Raw genomic sequence first — 22,303 nt, forward strand, 5'->3', positions numbered from 1 at the left:
CTTGCCAAGTAGAAGGAAGAGCAACAAATTATGGTATGATCCGGATTGTGTGGTTAGTATTTTTGAGCTAGGCATGGTATTTGAGAATGTTGAAGTATTTAGAAAGGCAGTAGCTAATTATGCTGTTGAATACCATGTTCAATTAAAACTTAAACCAAATGAGCAGAAGAAAGTGAGGTGTAGGTGTAAGTCCAAGATTTGCAATTGGAGGTTGTATGCTAGTGTTGATAAAAAATCAGGGGATTTTATGGTGAAAACTTACCATCCAATTCACAAGTGCACTCCACTTAACAAGAATAAGATGTGCAATGCTAAGTTCATATCCAACAGATTTAGGGATAGGATCACTTCTCAACCTAATATTAGAATTTGGGAAATTCAGGACTTGGTTAGAGACCAGTTAGGGTTGTATGTTGGTAGAACTATATGTCATAGGGCAAAACAAATAGTGCTTAATAAGTTTATGGGGGATTGGAGGGAGGAGTTTGCAAGACTTTGTGATTATGCAGAACAAATCATTTTGAGTAATCCTGGTAACACTTGCATAGTGAAAACAGATAGAGAAAGTCAGCCTGGAGTGAATTTGTTTAAGTATTTTTATGTTTGTTGATGCAATGAAAAGGGGATGGTTGGAGGGATGCAGGAAAATTATTGGGTTTGATGGTTGCTTCCTAAAAGGTGCATATAAGGGTGAACTTCTGGTGGCTGTTGGAAAAAATGGGAATCAGCAGATGTTTCCCATTGCTTGGGCTGTCATTGACAATGAGTCAAAAGAGTCATGGACATGGTTTATTAAGAACTTAATCAATGATTTGGGGCTGGGAATTGGAGATGGAATTACAGTAATGTCAGACATGCAAAAGGTAATTTTACTAACTTTTTTTGCATTGTTAACCTTGTTTTTTTGGCATATATACTAACTGTACTTGTTGTGTTGTATTGTAGGGATTGTTGAGCACACTTCTAAATATTTTACCAAAAGGCGCTGTTGACAAGAAGCCGTTGTTTTATACAACACAGCCGCTTTCAAAATGAAATACAAGATCGGTCGAAAGGCGCGCCTCAACAGTGGATGAAAAGAGTTTGTTGATGCAAAAGGCCTAAGGGAAGGGGATGATTTGCGTTTTCAAGTTTGTTATCTAGAGGATCGCCTCTACTTCATTGTTACTAAAGTGGAGGAGCCGGAGATCATAGATGTTGATTAGGTCGTCTCTTTCTATTTATGAAAAATGAAGTTTGGTTTGGTTTGATTTGTTTTGTTTTGTTTTTGTTTACTTAATGACATGTGGTTTTGATTTATGTTAGTATCCAAATATATATTCATTCGATTCATAAAAGTGTGGTCATATACAATTACACAAAATCACAAAATTTGGCCAACTTTGTGAGTCCCTAAAACAGTCCCTTAAACTGTCCATAAAACTATCCCTAAAACATCAAAATGCACTGCAATTTAACCTATTATAATTACTAAAACTAAACATCATCGACTACAATTCCAAAACAGGAACCAAATTGCAAACAACAACACTACACCAAACACCAACTTCTTCCTAGTTCGTCTTGCACGAGCCTTTTCTTCCTCAAAAGCTTTAACCCTCTTCAACAACCCATAAATGACTTTATTTGCTTGCTCGGGATGCCTTGGTTCGTACCAATTGAAGTAATTACATCCACCTCTAGCCTTCAAAGAATAAAAAGAAAAAGCTTTATGAATCAATTACGAGGAAGAATTAAGTAATGAAATAACCCATAACAAGTATACGCTTACCTCATCAATTGGGCACGAAAAAAATCTCCTTCCGGGATTATTTGGACTCCATGAAATTTTCAATTCGCAAATACGCCCACATCGGCAAAACTCAATTCTTGAAGTGTTAGCCATTGTTGAAGCAAGATTAAAAGCAAACAAGAGAGATAGATTAGAAAAAAATTAATGACACAACAATTACTTTGACTAAAAATTTAAAAAAATTGGAGCAGCAATGGTTTTAGAGTATTTAGGGTTTAATATTATGAATTGGGGAAGAAGAGGATATATTTAAAAGTGGGTGAGGCAAATATATCCGTTGCTGGTCCATTTGGCCGTTTTTTTTGTCCAGCTCGGCGTGTTTAAGATGCCTCACGAGTGAAAAATTCGTCCTCTGCACGCGTTGTGCCAAGCTGGACCGACGGGTCAAAGTGGCACAATAAAGGCTGTCTTGAAGGGTTCATATGGTACGCGGCTCAGTTGAGGGGTCCAAGTGAAAAATATGGACAAGTTTGAGGGTCTATCTATGACTTTGGCCTTTTAATTATTTTACCACTACGAGTTCTCCTTGGGAGAAAATGATCAAAATGATTCTTATTGTTTAGACCACTTTAATTCTTCATATACATCGTGTAGTCGAAATGGTCCTTAGAAAAAATATTTTGGCCCTTCATATATATCACGTAATCAAAACAATCCTTAATTTTTGAAAAAAGTAATCATTTTAATTCGTTATACATTATAACGTAACTGAAATAGTCTTTAATATATGAAAAATAATTCATTTTAGTCCTAAACCTTAAAAGTGACGGTACAAATCAAAAAAATATGCTAAGTTTAACTAGGTACTTACGTGAGGGAAGCAAAACTATCTTTTTCCTCCCGCTACCATCGCGTACATGAGTACGCTGCAACAATAGAGTATATATTTTTCTTGTTTTCCTTATAACATAGTTTTCGTTCCTGCAGGAAGAGACACAGTTGAGTTATGATTTCAAAGGTAAAAACATACGTTGATTATTGGTACAAGAGTTTCCATTAAAGGTAGCAAAAATTGACATTTCTTCTCATCATATAAGATTTGGTTATGGTCGAAAGGTTTCACCCCAATTTTTAAGATTTAGGACTAAAATTCATTTTTTTAAACATTAAGGACTATTTCAATTATGTGGTATATATGAATAACTAAAATGATCACTTTTTTAATACGTTAAGGACCACTTTGGCTACGTGATATATATAAAGGACTAAAATGATCACTTTTTTTCATACGTTAAGAACCATTTGGCTATGTGATATATGTGAATGACTAAAGTGGTCAAACCCCCACACATTAAGGATCATTTTGATCATTTTCTCAGCAGATAAGACATGAACATTAATTCCAAATTTCCAACTTAATCCCTAAAGAAAGACTTATATTTGACTGCATTGACTTAGGTCTTAGCTTCACACGGAGCTTAAAGTAATGATATTTATGTGAATATAAAATTACATCATTAAGTTTAACATAAGAATTAAAAGTTACGGTAATACATAGACTAACAATAGTACTACTATATACTCCCTCCATTCCATAATAAATGTCATTCTCGCCAAAAAAAAATTATCCAATAATAAGTATCACTTTAGGAAATCAAGACATAAATTGATTAGTTTTTTCCAACTCTATCCTTAAAACAAAAAATGACAAGTTAAAGTAACATCTAAATGATAATTGAAAAAACCACATGGTAACTTGGTATTGTTGGATTCGCAATATCAAAAGGATTACTACTTGTATATGCTCTAATCAAGAGAAAAATAATAATTTATTTTTATTATATAAGGGTAATTTAGTAAACTTTATATTACATTATTGATTTTTTAATATATATATTTTTAACTAAGGTGATATTTATTATAGGACGGAGGGAGTGTCGCACCCCATTTTAACCCGGAGTCAAAATTAGGAGTGCAACATATTGGAGATTCCTATTTTTTGTTTATTTATTTTAAGGAGTCGCCACCTAATTAATTTAACGGTGAATTAGGACACCTAAATACTAACTAAGGTAAAGTTAAAACTAAACCTCCGTTAATAGTCTGCTTAACCAGTGTGATTCTAGGTAAGGGCTCTATATTATCCTAAAGGGAAGGTGTTAGGCATCCTTTAGAATCCGTTAACTACGGTTATCCGGCCAAACTTAGGTTAATTAATTAAGGCTAAAGATGCAAATGTAGGGTTTAGATTTTAAGAGAAACGGCTAAGAAATATTGCTAAGATTTTAAAGAAAAATGTAATAATGTTGTTTAAAAATAAGATTTACAGAAAATAATGACTTGCACAAAAGATGACTTTAAATGCTATTTAAAATAAGACTTATAAATGTTGTTAGGACTTTAAATGAAAATATATGACAGTGCTATATAAAATAAGGCTTGTGATTACTTGTGTAAAAAGGAGGCTTTAAAATGTTATTTAAAATAAAGCTTATAAGTGTTGCTAATGCTTCAAATGAAAGTATAATAATGCTATTCAAAATAAGACTTGCAAAATATAATAATTTGCATGTAAGCAGAAGAAGATGCGGGTTTGTGCGGTGCTTTGCTAAATATTTAAAACAAACTAAACGATGATATATTAATTGACTTTGCGTTTTAGAAGTACAAACAAGATTATGTTTTTATTAAAAAAGTATGCATAACTTGGATAAACCTTAAAAGATGTCTACAAAATATGTTTTAGTTCCTCTTTGCATGTTAGTGGCGTTTCAAAATTCCCCAGGTAATAAGAATAAAGTATGATTCCTTTAACTCAAATAAGAATTTACGCTATTGAGAATTAATTATTCTAAAAGTAAATATTATAGGTACTATAAATACTTTAATACAAAAAGGAGAAAATGAAACTTATGGAGCTAATTGTTAGTTTTCCTTAAATTAACTACCCATTACTAAAAACTAAACCCCACTAAATTCTCCTATAATTCATCTAAGCTAAGAGACAAATAAAATAAAGTGTTAGTCAAAACAACACAAGTTAAATGCAATAAATACAAAAATAAAATAAAAATAGAAGCCCAGGAAATGTAAATAAATGGGCTCAGCCCCATTTAAAGCTGCTTCGGTCTGTTTCGCTACTGTTGGGCCTCAGCCCAGCAGATTTTATAAACTGCTGCGGATGGGCTGGACATGAAGGAGATTTCGTTGGGCTTTTAGCCCAACATCAAATGTGGAAGAAGGACGAATCCCTCGGACTCGTATGCGAATGGTCATGCACAAAAAGAAACAGAGAAAAGGATTAGTACAGATGAAGATTTACCAAAACCCACACTTCAAATAAAATGAAGGCAATGGCCGAAACAAACAATATGTATAAAAATCATGTAACTAGTGAAACAGGATTGAACAAGCAGCACACAACAGGTCTCTTCGAAACACAATAGCATGCCTAAAGGAAAAAAGCTTTCCGCAACAAAAAGAATGTGCACTTGCTGGTTAAAAATAAACACGCTTAGTCTTCAAATTTCGAGATAATACAATGGAGTATTAATCAAAACAGATTATGCCTTAATTAGCAGCTATCAAACATCAATAATACACCAAAATGACATAGTTAGTTAGCAAAAGGGAGGTCTTTCAATCTTGCATTAACATTACTTGACCCTTTCCAAATTGACAAGTCACTCGTAGTTGACCACTAAACAGAGAGAGCATCCTTTGTTCTTTATCAAAATTGACAAGCTACCCATGACCAAATACTAAACAAAGAGCACAAATATGAATTCCACAAAATAAAAAATGAATCCTTCAAACCACCTAAGGGATAGTGACTCAAACATGGAAGAACCTAATTCTTTTAGGCAGAAATTAAGTTTAAACCAACTCCTAATATAAAGATATAAACAGCAATCTTCTTTAGTTCATCAAATGCTAAGCTTCTGTTTGAGGAATCAGAGTGCAACGCTAATCGAGCCATACTCCTTATAGGCTTAGATGATCAAAACCAATCTAGAGGGGGGGGCTAAGAGACTGATCACTTATAGCATTTGGCTTACTAGATTACTTTTGAACCTTAAAATCAGCTAATTCCCCAAATTGCATATATTAATAAGCCTATATTGTCGAAGCCGTTACAGGTCTTATAACTGAATGGTATCGCTTAGCATACAGTTATAACTGAATGGTATCGTAAATGATGCACACTTCTCGATTCGCATACCAAAACTGCGTAATACTTATCAAATCAACCAAAACATGCTGAACTTTAAACAGGTAGCAAACAAAACTAAAAATTGATTGAAACTGTCAGGATAGCAACAGAACTGGAAACAGACAGGAAATGCAAAATACTACACCCAGATAAGGCTGAACATAAAGGGAGGAGGAGGAAAATTTATTTTATTCAAATAACACATCGTTTGAGAATCCTAAAGGACATGGCCTCTGTTCGTTGCAGTCCGACATATTCAGCAGAATAGCGTATATTGCACATTACCGGTGAAACAGTTTTCTTATAAAAATGTAAACAACATGCTACATCCGAAACATATTCCCACAAGTCATAAGCATTCTTTAAACTAGTAAAGAAAGAACACCCATCTACTAGGCTACTAACCTATTAGGCGTATTTAACTAAAATCAAACTGAACTAAGGCTAATACACAAGCATATTTCGCTGCATTAAACTGCTAAACCTGCTTATTTAAACAAATAAACTCAACTTGACATAGGAACATGCTTAAACACATAGACTAACTAAATTAAACACGACATGATTAATACAACTAGAGTAACTGCAGACAGACTAAAACACGACTAAGCAGACAGATCACATAAACAATTCAGGGCAGATGCCATCTTCTATAAACACTAATAGCGAAGTGAAAATGGAGATTCTTTACTACTTTCTTCTAGCCACACTTTAACAGGACTCGGTCAAAGAAGGGACCCTTTAAATCCTTTAAGACAACATTTGACTAGTAAACATCCCGATTTATGTTTCAAACTAGTTCTCAAGCAAAGAAGGCAGGCCACCAACAGAAACACTTAAACTATATTTTAGAATGGTCAAAACTTCATGGCAGCCCAAGTAATCAACATAGAATGCTTACTCATCATAGATACTGACCCAGATGACATTTTAAGGTAGTTAATCTAACAGGCTGGACCAACAACCAATTCAAATCTTAATATAACAGGTTGTTACAGGGAATAAGCTAGGCATTATATGAACAGCACATTAAACTGGACGATGTTAATATCAACAAGTAACTGACCTAAAAATCAATAGCTAAAAATACCTACTCATGCTGAGCTACTAACATTCATAAGTCTGTTAATAGCAATAACTAATGTCTATTAATCGTGCTTAAATCATTGCTAACAGAAGATAACTAGAAATAGCAACTAATGCTCATTAATTATGCTTAAACTATTATTAGCTGGAAATTAAATCAAAACAGCAACCAAGCATACAACAACTAAGGCATGACAGAAATTAACAATTAAGACTAAAATAGGAGGAGAAACAACTAAGGAAGATTTACCGACCTTCTTCGGGTGCAGCGAAGTGAGGCGCGGGGTTTCCAATCTAACTCGAAGAATACCAAATCCGAGCTTGCGATGCTCGGATTCCAAGAGACACCAAGACAAACGAAAACAAGAATTGATTTGGTAATTTTTGACTCGATATTAGAACAACATTACAACTGCTAACAGAAATTGTATTTTAGGGGATTCTATGCGGTTAAAAGGACTTCTTTTCTAGGGGAATTTTTGTGCAGCTCTAGAACTTGTATTTTTGCCAGGAATTTTTGGGGTTTTCAAAACCTTGTGATCCCTTTTAGGGGATTTTTGCCGCTCCAAACAACAACAAAAAAAACTACAAAAATAGGGGGGTTTTTTTTGTGTTGAAGAAAAAACAGGGGGAGAGGAGCGGGGGAAAAAGGAAGAGGAGCGTGGTGGGGTAGCGGTGTGGGGGTCGTCGGCGAGGTGGGGACGAGGAGCGTGGGAGTGGGGTGTAGGCGGCGGTGGTGGGGAAAAGGGAAGAGGAGCGGCGGGCAAACGGCGGTGGTGGGGGTGATGAGATGATGAAGGCGAGAAGAGAAAGGAGAGAAAAAAAAGGGGGGGGGGGAGGCGGCGTAAGGAGTAAAAGAATAAAGGGAAACCCTATGTTGGAGCTGATGCGGGTCGGACCCGGTATTTTTTGGACTGGGTCCATTTTTGGACTGAGTATTGAGAATGGGCTAAAATTAAAAACATAGACTGGGTTTAAAAATTGAGATAAAAGATATGGGCTAGTCCAAAAGATATTAGGAGTTAATCGGACTTTAATTTGGGATTCGGTAAGTCGAAATACGGACTGCGTGTAAGGAACAGTTTGTCTTCCAATATTTAAATAAGAGACTCATTTTGATTAACGATGTACTGAGAATGACATAATATCACATAATACCAAAATGTGTAATTATTAGAACTCGGGTAATAAAATTATATGATGTTATAATAGTCGTGCAATAATATTTTTTAAAAATTCACAGTAAAATAAAATACTATTATTTAATTATGCAAAGATAAATGCGATGCGTGTGCGTAAGCTGGTAAAATACTGAAATGATAAAAATTGTGAATAATAATAATAATAATAATAATAATAATAATATTAATAATAATAATAATAATAATAAGTAACTGAAATATAATAATGAAGCCCCGATTTTGATAAAAGGCTAATAATCATAGTAAATACAATATATATATATTTTTTTAATTTTCCACAAAATGTTAGGAGCATAAATAGGTATTTTGGAAGAGAGGCGGGACAAAATTGGGTGTCAACAGGGAGTATTACTTAAAATAAGCATAGGACTACTTTATATATGCTGCAGCCTTTTAGTCTGGTGCTATTGTATAATTGCATCAAAGGCAGGCCCTTTGTCTCTTTGACGACCCACCATTATACGATAACTATATACCCCTTCTAATTTAGTTGTGCTGTTTCGCTTTTCAAGAGTTAAGTTGATTAATTTTTAAAATTAAATTTGATTAAATTAATTTAATGATTTAAAATTACAATTTAGTTATTCACTATACAAAAAATATATATTGCAATTCTTCTCATATTAATATGATCAAAAAATATATCTCAAAATATCACTACTGGAAATTAGGGCTATGGCAACGCCTTCCTCTGCAACGATTATACAACCGTTGCTGTAACCGAGGTACTGCAACGGTTATACCCGTTGCACAAGGACAGAATGCTATAGCTACACTTTAGCGTCTAAACCGTTGCAATTGTATCTAAACCGTCACCATACATGTCCCTAATGGGACGGTTTTCTTTAACCGTTGCAATAGTTTTAATATGGCAACAGTTTTGTTTCTATTGCAACGATTTTAAATTCCCTCCCAAATTTTTCTTATTTTCACTGTAGACCCGCCTAACACAGAGACCACATTATTTTTCCTTTTAGCCAAAAATCGTAAAATCTGTATTGAACCAAATTAAACACTGAACTCTCTCTCTCTCTCTACTAAATTCATCACCCACTTCACTCTATCTCTCTCTACTAATTTCTACTTCACTTTGCACCCTAATTATCAATGCTCTACTGAATCTCGTAGCCGGGTTACTCAATTCCAGGTTATCTTCTCTATTCTCTCATCTCTTTTTTCTGGATTTATTTTGCATGTTCTTCCAATTCTAAAATAAAATCGTTTGGGGTATGGGTTTTGATTTTTTTTTTTTTTTTGAATAAGTATGGGCTCTGATTTCTTGATATTCCTTTTTTTTTTTTTTAGTCTCAATCTTTTTACAATATCTGGTTGCTTATTTTGTTGTTGTGTTGGGTGGAATTACTTCGATTTAGTAAATATCTAGCGGAAAGGTGTGAGCTTTACTGTTTTCGAAGTTAATGCCGTGTCTAATGTTGGATTGTTCTGATTTTGTTGTATAAAATGAGCTTGTGAGACACGATTTTTTCTCTCAAGAATCTAACAGAAATTATGTTTTCTTTGCTCTTGGAATTTCCTTTCTTTTGCTTCTCATTTGTGTTTGTTTATTCTTGTTCTAAACTCGTTGTCCATGGTGAAAGCTCGAAGCATTGTCAACTCTCAAACGCCTCAATTCGTTGCTCGTCGAAAGGTAATTTCAATAATATTTTGTAGCTCTTACAATTCTGTTTGATATTGAATTTTATATTGGTTTCGTTGGTAATTGAATTTTATACTGGTTGTTATTTAAAGTCCCATTTTCATCTTCTTAGTTTTCAGTTGGGAAGTTCGTTTTCCAAGAACCTTCAGCTTTTAGCTAGTTCTCATTTATGGGATGAGGAAATATAGATGGAGGCCCTAGCATGCTTGAATTATGAGGAATTAATTTTGTGAATTTGAGAGAGGCCGTGGATCACTAGAATGCACTCGACTTTTGACTAAAAAAGCATTGTCAGTTATAATGAAAAACTTGTTTATAAATACTCTAAAATCGATTAACAATCTTGACCCTCTATTAGATGCCAAAAGCTTTTAGTTAATATTTTTCCATTCAGGAATTCTTCTGTATTTACAAAGAGTAGACAGTACTTCCATCTAGCGTGAAGAAAAACACATCCTTCCCAATGGAACAGACGAAGAATCTTCTATGAAAAGGATAATCGTGATAATTATATATTTGGAGTGGATCTATTCTGCCAAAAATGTGAATTGGCTCGGTTTTGAACAATAATTAATTGTTGCTGAATTGATTCTGGAATTTTCAGGTGTTGCTACTAAGATTTGCATCATTATCTCTATTTGTGTTATGGTTACCACCTCTGATTTCCCCACTGTTACTGCTTTCAGCTACCTTGTAGCAGCTGTTGGATTACAGATCATATGGAGCCTTGCACTTGCTATAGCTGATGTATATGCAATATTTGTGAAAAGAAGTTATAGAAATGCAGCAGTTGTCATTCTATTTGCCGTTGGTGATGGGATCACTTCTACTCTTACATTTGCTGCCACCTGTGCATCAGCTGGAATTACAGTTCTTATTAGCAATGATCTTGACAAATGTAAAGTGAACCACTGCACGAGATTTATGTCAGCTACAACAATGGCATTTTTAAGCTGGTTTGCAGCATCACCATCCTTTTTCGTGAATTTTTGGTTTCTGGCTTCCCCATAGATGCAGTTCTGTACGCCTGCAAAAGGGACTAGGGGAAGGCTCTTACTCTGCCTGTGCAGTGTTTCTATTTGCAGTAAGGCCACCTTAACTGCTCTTATTTGTATATCACTGTATTACTGCTTGACATATTTAATGAGGAAGAATCCTCTTTGTTTACAAAGTTGATGTAGAACTATTTCAAATATTTGGCTCGATATCGCTTTCAACATTATAATAGATCTGCAAGTTTGGGTGACTAAAAAAAAGGCTTTAGTAATAATAAACACAATATTCTTATCTTTGTAACTTATCTATTGTAGAAATTTTTGTTTCTCTCAACTTTTGAAAGCTGCTATCGTGGTAAATTTCAGATTACTAACAGAAGATCCTAATATGAGACTTGGAGCTGGAGGAGCATCAGAGGTGATGTTCTGTTTTACAACTAACTTTGATATTGAACCTAACTCTGTTCATTCGGGATCTCGAGAATAAATTGTAGAATGACTATGACCCTAATGCAGGTGAAGCTGCATCCATTTTTTAGAGATATTCACTGGGACACACTTGCTAGACAAAAGGTTTGACTGCGATATACTTTATTTATAGAAGTGATTCATTTCCATTTAACTGTAACTGTACTAGCAAATGGTTCCTATTGCCGAGACATGAAACATAACTGACCCGTGTTGTTGTCGTAGTTGTATTAGTAGATGGGTCAATCAAAAAAAAATTCTACTTGAAACAGCTGCAGGTGTACTTACTATATTACCTGCTGCTACTACAGTTTCGGTGCTTGCAAATTAGAACTTGAATCCTGCACATAATGAATACCTACAGTTTGTTGTTGCATTGATTTCTGGCCCTTTACTTTACTTGGCTGCTGCTTGTTGACACAACTACTATCAACTTGTGTTGCATGTTCTGCAGTAGATATGTCAATTTCTGGACTGCCTGCATGTGTTTTCTCCTCAGCACCATCTGGACTTACATTGTTTTTATCCACCTATTGGCTGCACTGTAGCTTCCCTGAATTATTCTACCCTTGTGCTCTTGAATTTTTTGCATCATACTACTTTTGCTGTTGGGAAGTAATCTGTTATATCCCGTATTTTGCACATTTGGATAAATCGAAATAATTGTGACTAGTAAGAGATAAGGCAATATTTTGATTTTATTTAATACATAAGTTGTTCATGAAAATATTGATGCGGAAATATTGAGGAAGGCTAAGGGCAAAATTGGAAATTTGGAAAAATAGTTTCATGAATTACAAAAAAATTAGTCATACATAATTGGGCTTGGAAAAAAAAAGAAAAAAAAACGAAGAGAAGAGGCCTAAGGTGGCCGGCCAAAGGGGGAATGGGCCAAGGCCCATGTAGAAGCTAAATTGAGTAAATAAAAAGAGAAAAGGGCCACTATTATTCATCAATTCAAGAACTTTCAAGAAAAAGAAATTGGAGAGCAAGAGAGAAGGGCCTCTCGGCCAAGAAAAAAAAATAAAAATTTGAAGCCTTCAATCTTTGATCCAAAAAAATTAATTCTTCTAGTATTCCTACTAATTCAAAGGTCCTCTTCAACGTGGTATAATTGTTGAAGCAAGAAAACTACTCTTGGTGGCAAGTCCAAAATTTTAGTCAAGTGGGAAATTGAGGAAAAAGGTAAGACTTTCTCTTCTTTTATAGGTTATGGAAGGTTTATGTATGTTGTAGTATGTAGAAATGAATGAAAATCATGAAAATATTATGTGTTGTGTGTGGGCCGTGTGTGTGTGTGTGTGTGTGATTGTGGCCGTGTGGTGTTGTATGGTGGAGGAAAGATGAATTAATTTTATTTAGCATGTTAGTTGTGTTGTTGTGACCTTTATGATGTAAATGAAGGTTTAATGGTTCAAGTCCACATTGAAATTTGTTGTGAGTTGTTGTAGGAATTAATGTGATTTTATGTAATTGTGAGAAGTGAAGTTGCTAAAGTGTGAATTGTTGTTGTAGTTTATGAATTTGGAGGAAGAAAATGTATTGTTGTGGCTTTTGTTGCATTTGTATAGTTTCGGGTGGAGCGGAGTTGGTGGGATTGTTTTGAATGTTGTGCGGGTTACTAATGTTAGAATATGTTCCAAATTGATTGTTGGTATTGTTGAAATGATTGTTGGTATGGTTGTTGATAAATTTGGCCGAGTTGAATTCTCGGGGTTGTTGTATTTACAGGGGAGATGCTGCCGAAATTTCTGTAGACAAGTGCTAGTTAGAATTGAATTTCTAAGTACTTGTAGCTAACGTTTGGTAATTAATAACGTTATTGTAGATCTTGGGGAGCCCGAGACTTGAATTGGGATTAGCTTAGGAGGCGAGCGTGGTATGTAAGGCCTAACCTTTTTCTTCTTTGGCATGATCCTTATGAATAAATATATGACGTATATGGACGATTTCAGAAAGATTCTTATTCTTAGAGCCTCTAGGATGGCTAATATCCTTGACTTCCATAAGCTACTCCATATGGTTTGATGCGTATTTACGATGTTTGGAGTTCTAGTTGATATGTTTCCGAATGTTGTTCAAAAGATGATTAATATGACTAAAGTCCTTGATACATATTTTGATATGTACATATGATTCCAAGGTTCTATTTGATTTGATCCATAACGATATCCGAAAGATACTTGACATGATTTTGGCCTTGATTTTTCAAAAAATGGCTTCTGAAACGCTTTTAGAAGGTTTTGTACTTCAAAAGCTCATAACTTTCGTATACTAATTCCGATTGACCTGATACTTGTTTCTGAGCTTTCAGATGTCGGTAAATATATATGTTCATCGAGTCTTGGAAATTATTTATTTATATGCATATGGTTTCTCACTACTCCGCTCGTGCATACTACTATTATATAGTTCGCCGAGTCCCGGGCCGGTTTTGTCGTCGTGCGCACTATGTTATATTCGGCAGTATGATGTGTTACGGTTCGCCGAGCCACTTACTAAAGGGTCGGGTACCGCCTATATACGGTGTTATGATGTGTTACGGCGTATGATGTGTTATGATGTGTGTCGGGGCTGTACGGAGATTTGAAACCTTCTGGAGTATGATGTGTTGTGGCGCCAGCGTCGGAGTGGCAACCACGTTCCTGAGCCATATGCATGATTTTTATTTGCATTACTTATGTTTTCAGAACAGGCTTTGATATACTGATTCTGTAATCATTTTCCATACTCCTTATTTCAGTTATGATTTGGATTACTGTATTCCATGTTTTACATACTCAGTAAATATTTCGTACTGACTCCCTTTCTTCGGGGGCTGCGTTTCATGCCCGCAGGTGCAGACGTTCGTTCTGGTGACCCGCCAGTGTAGGATACCTATTCTGCTACTTTGAAGTGCTCTTTTGATCCGGAGCCCATATTTTTGGTACATATCTTTTGTCGTACATGTTTCTGTAAATATGACCATTTGGGGTACGGCGGGGCCCTGTCCCGTCATATGTTTCTGTTGTGGTTTGTAGAGGCATGTAGACTTATATGTGGGTCATGGGTCATTATTGTTCGTTTATGTCTGTGATCGATGTCTTAAGCGGTCCGTTTGCTGTGATGGCCGAGACGACCCATATGTGAGTGTCTGGACGTATATATTTGGGTGATGTGTTTTCCACCAGCCTCGTCGGCTTCTGTATGATATTTTGCTATATATGACCGCTTAAGACGACACTCGATTTCAGTATCTATATAACTTAATGTATGCTGAATACGGATAAGTCTTTGATATACCGATTTGGTAAGTGAGTGTGTATGGGTGTCCAGCTAGGGCACTAGTCACGGCCCACGGGGTTGGGTCGTGACATAATCTTACCTTTCCCACTAGATTGTGCTGCATGTTTATTAGACTTCAATGCATCAGGTGACTTTGTAAGCACACCACAACTTGGAGTCTGATCATCAGTATCTGCATTTTTGTCCATCACATGATCTTTCCCTTCATTTAGTATTAATTGCTGCTGTTTCTCTGAGTATCCTGCACTTTGCTCAGGAAATATATGTATCTCCTGATTATTTATAATGGAACCTGGCACAATAAGATTTCCTTGCAGCATGTCCCTTATTGCAAACATGTTGCTTTTAAGGACATGCCTCCTCCACCAGAAATTCAGTCCCTTCTTCAACCTGATCACTCCACAAATTCCTCTCACCAGTAAAACAAGTGGTGGAAGGAACCTCATGGCAAGCCTTATTCATGGTGACCTTCTGCACATTTGGACTTGGAAAAGAAGCTTCAACCCACTGTTTAATCTTACCAGATTAGTGTTTCTGTCTTCCAGGAGTGCACACAGATGCCTTAGGATTCAAAGTAACCCCAGCATCATTAGTCACTTCTTTTTGAATCCCTGTAGCATCAAATGTTGCCAGCAGCTGTTGTACACTAGCACCATTCTCTGCTGCAACCAGCTGCCTACCAGTAGCTTGATCAACAATTTCCACTGATGCCTCATCCTCACCCTCCTCTAGTGATGCAAACTTGTTTTTAGTTTGCACAACATTAGAGTTTACAACAGATTCCCTACCAACATCTTCATTAACACCAGCATTCAACACTTTTCCCACCTCTGTACCTGCTGCATCCCCAACTGATTTCACAGCAGTATCAACATTCACCTGCTGTTGATTTCCCTCAGTAGCATGCAACACCACACCAGTATTAGCATTAGGACCTGTAGCATTCTGCTGTTTTGTACCTCCACCTTGATCAACCTCCAACACTTCTTCATGCACTTCATTGCCATCATCCAAAGTTGCAAACAGTTTTAGCAGTTTGCATGGTACTAGAAGTACCAACCTTAGTCACAGTTTTGGTTCCTTGTGCAGGAAATTGCTTATTACCATTGCCTTGATTCTTCCCATTATTCTTGCCATTGTTTGGCTGCCACTTGTATATATCATCAGTATTGCCAATAACCTTACCACTTTGTAGAATCTTAATAACATCTCTTCTTTCTTTGTTATAACTTTTTCTCTGATTATTCCCCTGCCCAGTTTTATGACCCTTGACAACATTTTGTACCTCGTTATTAACTGTTACAAATTCTCTTTGTACCACGACTTGATCTTTGTTTACTGCCACTTGCTTCCCCTTGTGTACAGTTGTTATAGCTTGTTGTTCCTCAATCACATCCTCTTCCCCGATGTCCTCAAATAGTTCATCTTTACAATACCTGATTGTTTTTTTTTTTTTTGAAACTGGTAAATTTAATACCTGCTTGCTTATTTTGCTGTTATAACATTTAAAGAAGATAAGAAATGGGTGGAATTACTTCGATTTAGTAAATATCTCATGGAAAGGTGTGAGCTTTACTGTTTCCCGAAGTTAATGTTATGTTTAATGTTGGATTATTCTGATTTTCTTGTATAAAATGAGCTCTGGGTAACCATTTGAGACTCGATTTTTGCTGCTCTTCCAAATCTGTTCGACATCGATTTTTATACTGGTTTCGTTGGTTAACTGGTTTTATTACTATATGTGAAAGATTGTGAGTTGAATGCTTACTTTTAGTAACCCCATCCCCATATTAAATTTCATTATGTGTTTTCGTGTGACTTAGGCAGTAGATAAACTAAGTTATTAGCTTAATCATGTTTCAAAACAGTTCATGTTTAATGATGTGTGTCGAGGTGTTAGCTTCCCTTTCTAGTTCATACAATTTAGCTTAAGTTTAATCCGGTTTGAGTTAGATAGTTAACTTTTTTTTGTGTGAAAGCATGAGGTTGTCTCTAAGGAGTCCAAATTTATTTACCTTCTCTCATTAGTATGAAATAGGACTTAGTATGGTCCATATTTCGCCTTCCATGTTTTCAATCTACTCATTATTTTGAAATAGCTGTTGTTGATAACATTTTTTTGAGTCAAATGTGGATCGCATTTAAGTTCTTTTATATCAAGTATGGTTCCTCTGTGTGATGCAAAAAGTCTTAAAAAAATGCAAAGTCTCACAGTTAAAAATTCCTTAAGCTAAGCTAAGTTCAAACCTCAAGGAATTAGTTATTCAATCCCTGTCCCTTTTCAAAATTGGTATCTGTTTATAATAAGTTTTATCTTTGTATTATGTGCGCGTGCATTTGAAGGGTAGTGACATTATTTATTCTCTTTTGTAGGTATCGAAAATGAAGAAAGGGAAGGAGACAGTGAAGACGTTGATCTTACTTGAGAAGATCTTTTATGAAGCTTTCTACATGTTCTAAGAATCTTTTTGCTAGCGAACATTTTGAAACTTATCCTAAATCTTGAAATGTAAAACTTAATTATGCATTTTGGGTTGAACATTTTGGTTTTACGGGTATATATGTTGGATTAGGAATGTTGGATATTTTGGATTATGAAAAATTGTGTTTTCAGATTTATGTAATTTGTATTGTATTATATATATATATATATATATATATATATATATATATATATCAATTTATAACCAGGGCTACTATTTCAGATAAACCATTGCAATAGGCTGTTCCAAATAATTGCACTGGATTTTTATACATACAAAAAGACCGTTGTAATAGACAAAAACCGTTGCAATAAAGGAAAAGCTTGTTGCAATAACCTCTACGAAACCGTTGCAATATCCTCAAAAGTCGTTGCTTAAAGGGCTATGGGGACGGTTGGAAACCGTTCCAAATACACACAAAAAACTCGTTGCATCAGAAAGAGGAACAACCGTTGCTGTAGATATGGCTATAGCAACGGGTTTTACCAACCGTTGCATAAACCGTTGCCATAGATATATTGGCACGCGAGCAGATGGAACGCACGTTAAACCGTTGCTATAGATCTATAGCAACGGTTCGCATGTCTATAGCAACGGTTTTATCGGCGTTGCCATAAGCCTATTTTCCAGTAGTATATTAATCAAAATTTATATAGTTTGACTTGTAAAAAAAGAAAGTGGACAAGTAATATGAGACAAACGAATACTAAGTAGTACGGAGTACTATACAAGCTCATATTTTTTTAATGAAGCTTTCAAGATTAGATCTGTTCATTGCCGAAATTCTACCTGTCCGACATCCATTCCAAACAAGTTGTACAATGGTTATTCGATCAAAGGATTTCTATTTGGACAATATTCGTTTAATCTCAATTTATGAGACGGCATTTGAATGAATACAAAATAAATAAATAAAAAATTGGTTTAATACAAATTTTAAATATTCGTGTGGTTATTGATCCCATTAAGGATAAAATAAAGCTATTTTTAAAATAGAAAGATGACATTCTTTTTTAAAGAAATAATAAAAAAGTATAATATATAAATTTGGATAAAAAGAGATCATTTATGTGTTGTTATAAAACTTTTGAAACTTGTGACATTAATCATTGCCATAACAATTGTATTATTATAAAGGTTTCTAATTAAAGATAAAATAAGAAATATAATGTTAATTATTTCTAAATTTTAAAACTACGTCATTCTTTTTTAAATGAATCATGAAAACAAATGTGTAACATAAACTAAATGGAAGGAGTATTATCTGTATATTCCAAACACATTGTTATAAATGAAAAATTATTATGTGTCTCACATAACTAATGGAGTACTAATTATATGCCCGACAAAAAATAAAATCATAATTTGTGGACTCAAAAGTATAAGATTTGTTAGTAAAAATTTTGGGAACTTTCATAAATACAAAACATATAAGAGTTAATTATATAATCTACAACTAATTTTGATATTACAAGTTGTGCAACTTAAAGCTAAAAACAAGGAGATTATTGTTATCAATAAAAGCTAAAAATAAGGAGATTTCCAATATTAGTGATAACATAATTAAATGCATATAAAAACACAATAATTGCTTACCTAAAAAAGCTCAAGCACAATTTACTAGCAAGCTAATTCATGAATTTTGCAAAGGAAAAGGTTTCATGAAAGTTAGTCCTTATGAGTTATGAGGTCTAACTTAGTTATGTTGTAGTTTCAAATTAGGCCTTATAAGGCATAACTTCCAGGGAAAAGAATGTGTGTGCCCCCTCAAACAAAAATAATTATCTGCCCATACCCCCATTACTTTCGTACCCCCAAAAAGTTAAAACTATTTACCCGAGATGCCTCCAAATTATGATACCAACATGGTATATAAATATACTGAGATCTTTCAGTCTTTCTCTTAGTCCTCCATGATACCATCATGGTATAAATATACTGAGATGGTATCATCGAAGGCTGCTTCGGTCCTTCTCTTAGTCTGCCATGATACCATCATGGTATATAAATATACTAAGATGGTATTATAGATGATCATGTTCATTTATTTAAAAAGACCTACTTTTCTCGAAAAAAAAATCTCTATGATACTATCGTCTTATATACATATACTGTGATGGTATCATGCAGGACTACTTCAGTCCTTCAATGAGACGCTCCTCAGGATTAGGATACTATCGTGACATATAAATATACTGAGATGGTATCATGGATGACTGCTTCAGTTATTCTCTTAGTCCTGCATGATACCATCATGATATATAAATATACTGCGATGATATCATAAAGAAAGGGTTTGGGCGAGAGGCACGTCGGGTAATTATTTTTGGGTTGGGTTGGACAAAAGCGAAAATAGTTTGGGAGGGGGCACGAGCGGGTAATTAGTTTGGGTTGTTGGGGGGTGGGGGGGGGGGGCAATTAGTGATGTTTTCCCTAACTTCTGTAGTTTTAAGTTATTCCTAAGGTAAAAGTTATGCCTTAAAGTTTTTTTTTTTTTTTTTTTTTACTCTGCTGGGATTTTACAAAAGCTAGGCCTTACGACCTAACTTTTATCTGAGTAAGCCTAATTTGCTACGAAATTTTGCCTTGCGATTTATTTTTATACTCTACTGGGGTTCGAACCCAGAATCTCAGGAGTATTTAAGTTTTTTTTTTTTTTTTTTTACTGTGCTGGGATTTTACAAAAGTTAGGCCTTAAGACCTAACTTTTGTCTGAGTAAGCCTAATTTGCTACGAAATTTTGCCTTGCGATTTATTTTTATGCTCTACTGGGGTTCGAACCCAGAATCTCAGGGATATTTTCGGCTACTTGAAGTGTCGAAGGGTAAAAATTAAAGACCAGCAATTTGAGGGGCAGATATTAAAGACCACTCCCGAATAAGGGCATTTGTGTGAATGACTCGGTATAGACTTCAACAGCCCAAATTCAGTCCTTCGTTTGAAAGGTTTACAAAATGTTAGTCCGTGTGAGATTGAATTTTGACTTTGCAAACTCAAAAGGTTCAGAATTTGGAGAGGATTTTGACCCCTCAAATATATGAAAAGACGTAAAGGCATAAATAACTAATTGAGTAACTTTTTAGTTTTTACCAGGCAAGGACCTCGGATAAAATATGATTTTGTTTCCCAAAAGCTCAGTCTTTATAAGCTAAAACTAAATCAGTTCGAATATGCTTGTTAACCATGAAGGAGTAATGTCTATAAAAGTAAAAGGACAATTTTTAGAAAGTTAGGGTTATCAGGAATAGTGGATTCTTACCAGCAATATATTGACTAACCATCAAAGTACATAATATTTGGTCAATTTATAAGCCTAACATCTGGCTAGTGGAGTTATAACAAATACTGCATTTTTTAACAAGGAATGAATAAATAATGAAAGCCTGGAAAGTTGTACCTATTGTTAGATGGTATATAATGTTCGTGCATGATGCATGCGCTCTGTAGTGAAAGTCCCAAATATTCATAAATAATACAGTACTAAAACTTGTGTACATTTTTGCTGATGGTGTGAATCTTTTCTTTCGATTCTGTATATCACAAGGATCATATTCAATATATCCATGAATTTTTTTTTAATAACCGTGGTGTTTAAGTCAGTTTGTGGGCATCTTGATTAGTTTTACGGGAGCACATGTACAAAATAACTCTATCCATGAAGATTTTAAACAGAAGAAATATTTTTACCTTCACTAAAATTTAAGACCAAACTCATTGGGGGCCCCTTAGCTTGTGGTCGCCAAAATCTTTTACTTATACACCTCAACTAAGCTTTGTACCTATTGAGCACTCAGACTACCTTGAATTTATTTTCGATTAGACACTTTTTTGACAATCAGCTAAAATTACAAAATGTGTGTAATACACTAGCAGCTGACGTGGCATAATGACTAACTAAAAGAGGACATGTGGCATTTAGTGCAAAATAATAATTTTAAAATAAATTATATGAAAAACGAAAAGAAAAAACAATTTTATATAAAAAATAAATTTTGAGAAAAAACTTTCAAAAAAGAAAGAAAAATCTATTTTCTAAAACCTACACATTATTAACACAAAAAAATGCATTTACTAAGAAAAGAAAAATTTGAAAATCATGTTCTTGGTGTTCTTCACCATCTTCATGTGTGTTCTTGTTCCAACCATGATTCCAATCCAAAATTTCAGGAAAAATTTCTCCAAATTTGTTATAACTTCATCTAAAGATTTCCCCCGAAAACTCGAAGACAACCCCAACATTAATTTCTCAAAATTTTCATCAAATAAAGTAATCCATTTTAAATCTCTAAGCTTTCCAAAGAACCCATTGACGGTGTTTTGGTGAGCTCCTTTGATTTTCTTTTTCTTTTTATTAGGAAAGATCAAGAAATTGGGTTTGTTTATGGTAAAGATCATATCAAAAAGTAAGAATAGTGGCAACAACGAAGGTAAGGAAAGAAGATAAAACACATGATTTTAGAACCTCCATTGAAGGAGTTTAAGCTTGGGGAAATGGGTGGGAAAAAAAGGGGAAGAAGAAGAGAAAAAATAAAATAAAATTGACTATATAAAGCCGTTCACGCGCTATTAATGAGTGTATCACACTCACCATGCCAAGTCAACAAAAAGTATCTAAATGACACAATCGAGCCCTACCATATGTGTTTAAATAAAACAAGCTTAGTTGAGATGTTTAAGTGAAAATTTTTGGCAACAACAAAAGACCCCCGATAGGTTTGGCCAAAATTTCAACATGAGATCTCATAATTTTCAAACATATATCATTCACTATTAATCCACACGCCTATATCCATGAAACTCTTCATGACATGTTCCACAAAGACCTCAAGCTAGGGTTGTGCATGTTAACGGTTAAACCAATAACTCGAACCGATAATTGGGTTATTGGGTTAATGGTTCGGGTTGGTGGGTTAATGGTTCGGGTATCGGGTGGTGTTCTATAGTTATTGGGGTATCGGTTCGGGTCTCGGGTTCACCACTTTTGTTAACGGGTGAACCGATAACCCGATAACCATTTATTTAATTACAATTATATCCTTTCATATATAACCTTTCATATATGATTTGTGGAGTCCAGCCCAGTGAATTCATTCCATTATTACCCTTCCATATATAATTCCTTAGTAAATCCTAAGTCAATTTATTTCTCACTGGTGAAATTAGCTGTAAGGTTTTACAAGAA

General features: G+C 34.8%; 2 protein-coding genes and 1 long non-coding RNA gene across 3 annotated transcripts; 2 read left to right on the forward strand and 1 right to left on the reverse strand.

Moving 5' to 3' along the window:
- Positions 1-1,315: 1,315 nt before the first annotated feature.
- On the reverse strand, positions 1,316-1,920 carry LOC132634283 (uncharacterized). Its single transcript, XM_060350555.1, has 2 exons — positions 1,772-1,920; positions 1,316-1,684 (listed from the first exon to the last, which is right to left on the reverse strand). Exons 1-2 carry the CDS (start codon positions 1,883-1,885, stop codon positions 1,484-1,486), a joined length of 315 nt encoding a protein of 104 aa, XP_060206538.1. The 5' UTR covers positions 1,886-1,920; the 3' UTR covers positions 1,316-1,483.
- A 7,127-nt stretch (positions 1,921-9,047) lies between these two features.
- LOC132632935 (uncharacterized) lies at positions 9,048-17,254 on the forward strand. The gene is made up of 3 exons (XR_009579506.1): positions 9,048-9,380; positions 9,832-9,881; positions 17,012-17,254. It is a non-coding gene; the product is annotated as an uncharacterized LOC132632935 (long non-coding RNA).
- LOC132632934 (CASP-like protein 5A2) lies at positions 10,146-11,177 on the forward strand. The gene has a single exon (XM_060349087.1). It carries the CDS (start codon positions 10,536-10,538, stop codon positions 10,899-10,901), a length of 366 nt encoding a protein of 121 aa, XP_060205070.1. The 5' UTR covers positions 10,146-10,535; the 3' UTR covers positions 10,902-11,177.
- Positions 17,255-22,303: the final 5,049 nt, after the last annotated feature.

Source organism: Lycium barbarum, chromosome 3 (assembly GCF_019175385.1).
Source record: "Lycium barbarum isolate Lr01 chromosome 3, ASM1917538v2, whole genome shotgun sequence".
NCBI lineage: Eukaryota > Viridiplantae > Streptophyta > Magnoliopsida > Solanales > Solanaceae > Lycium > Lycium barbarum.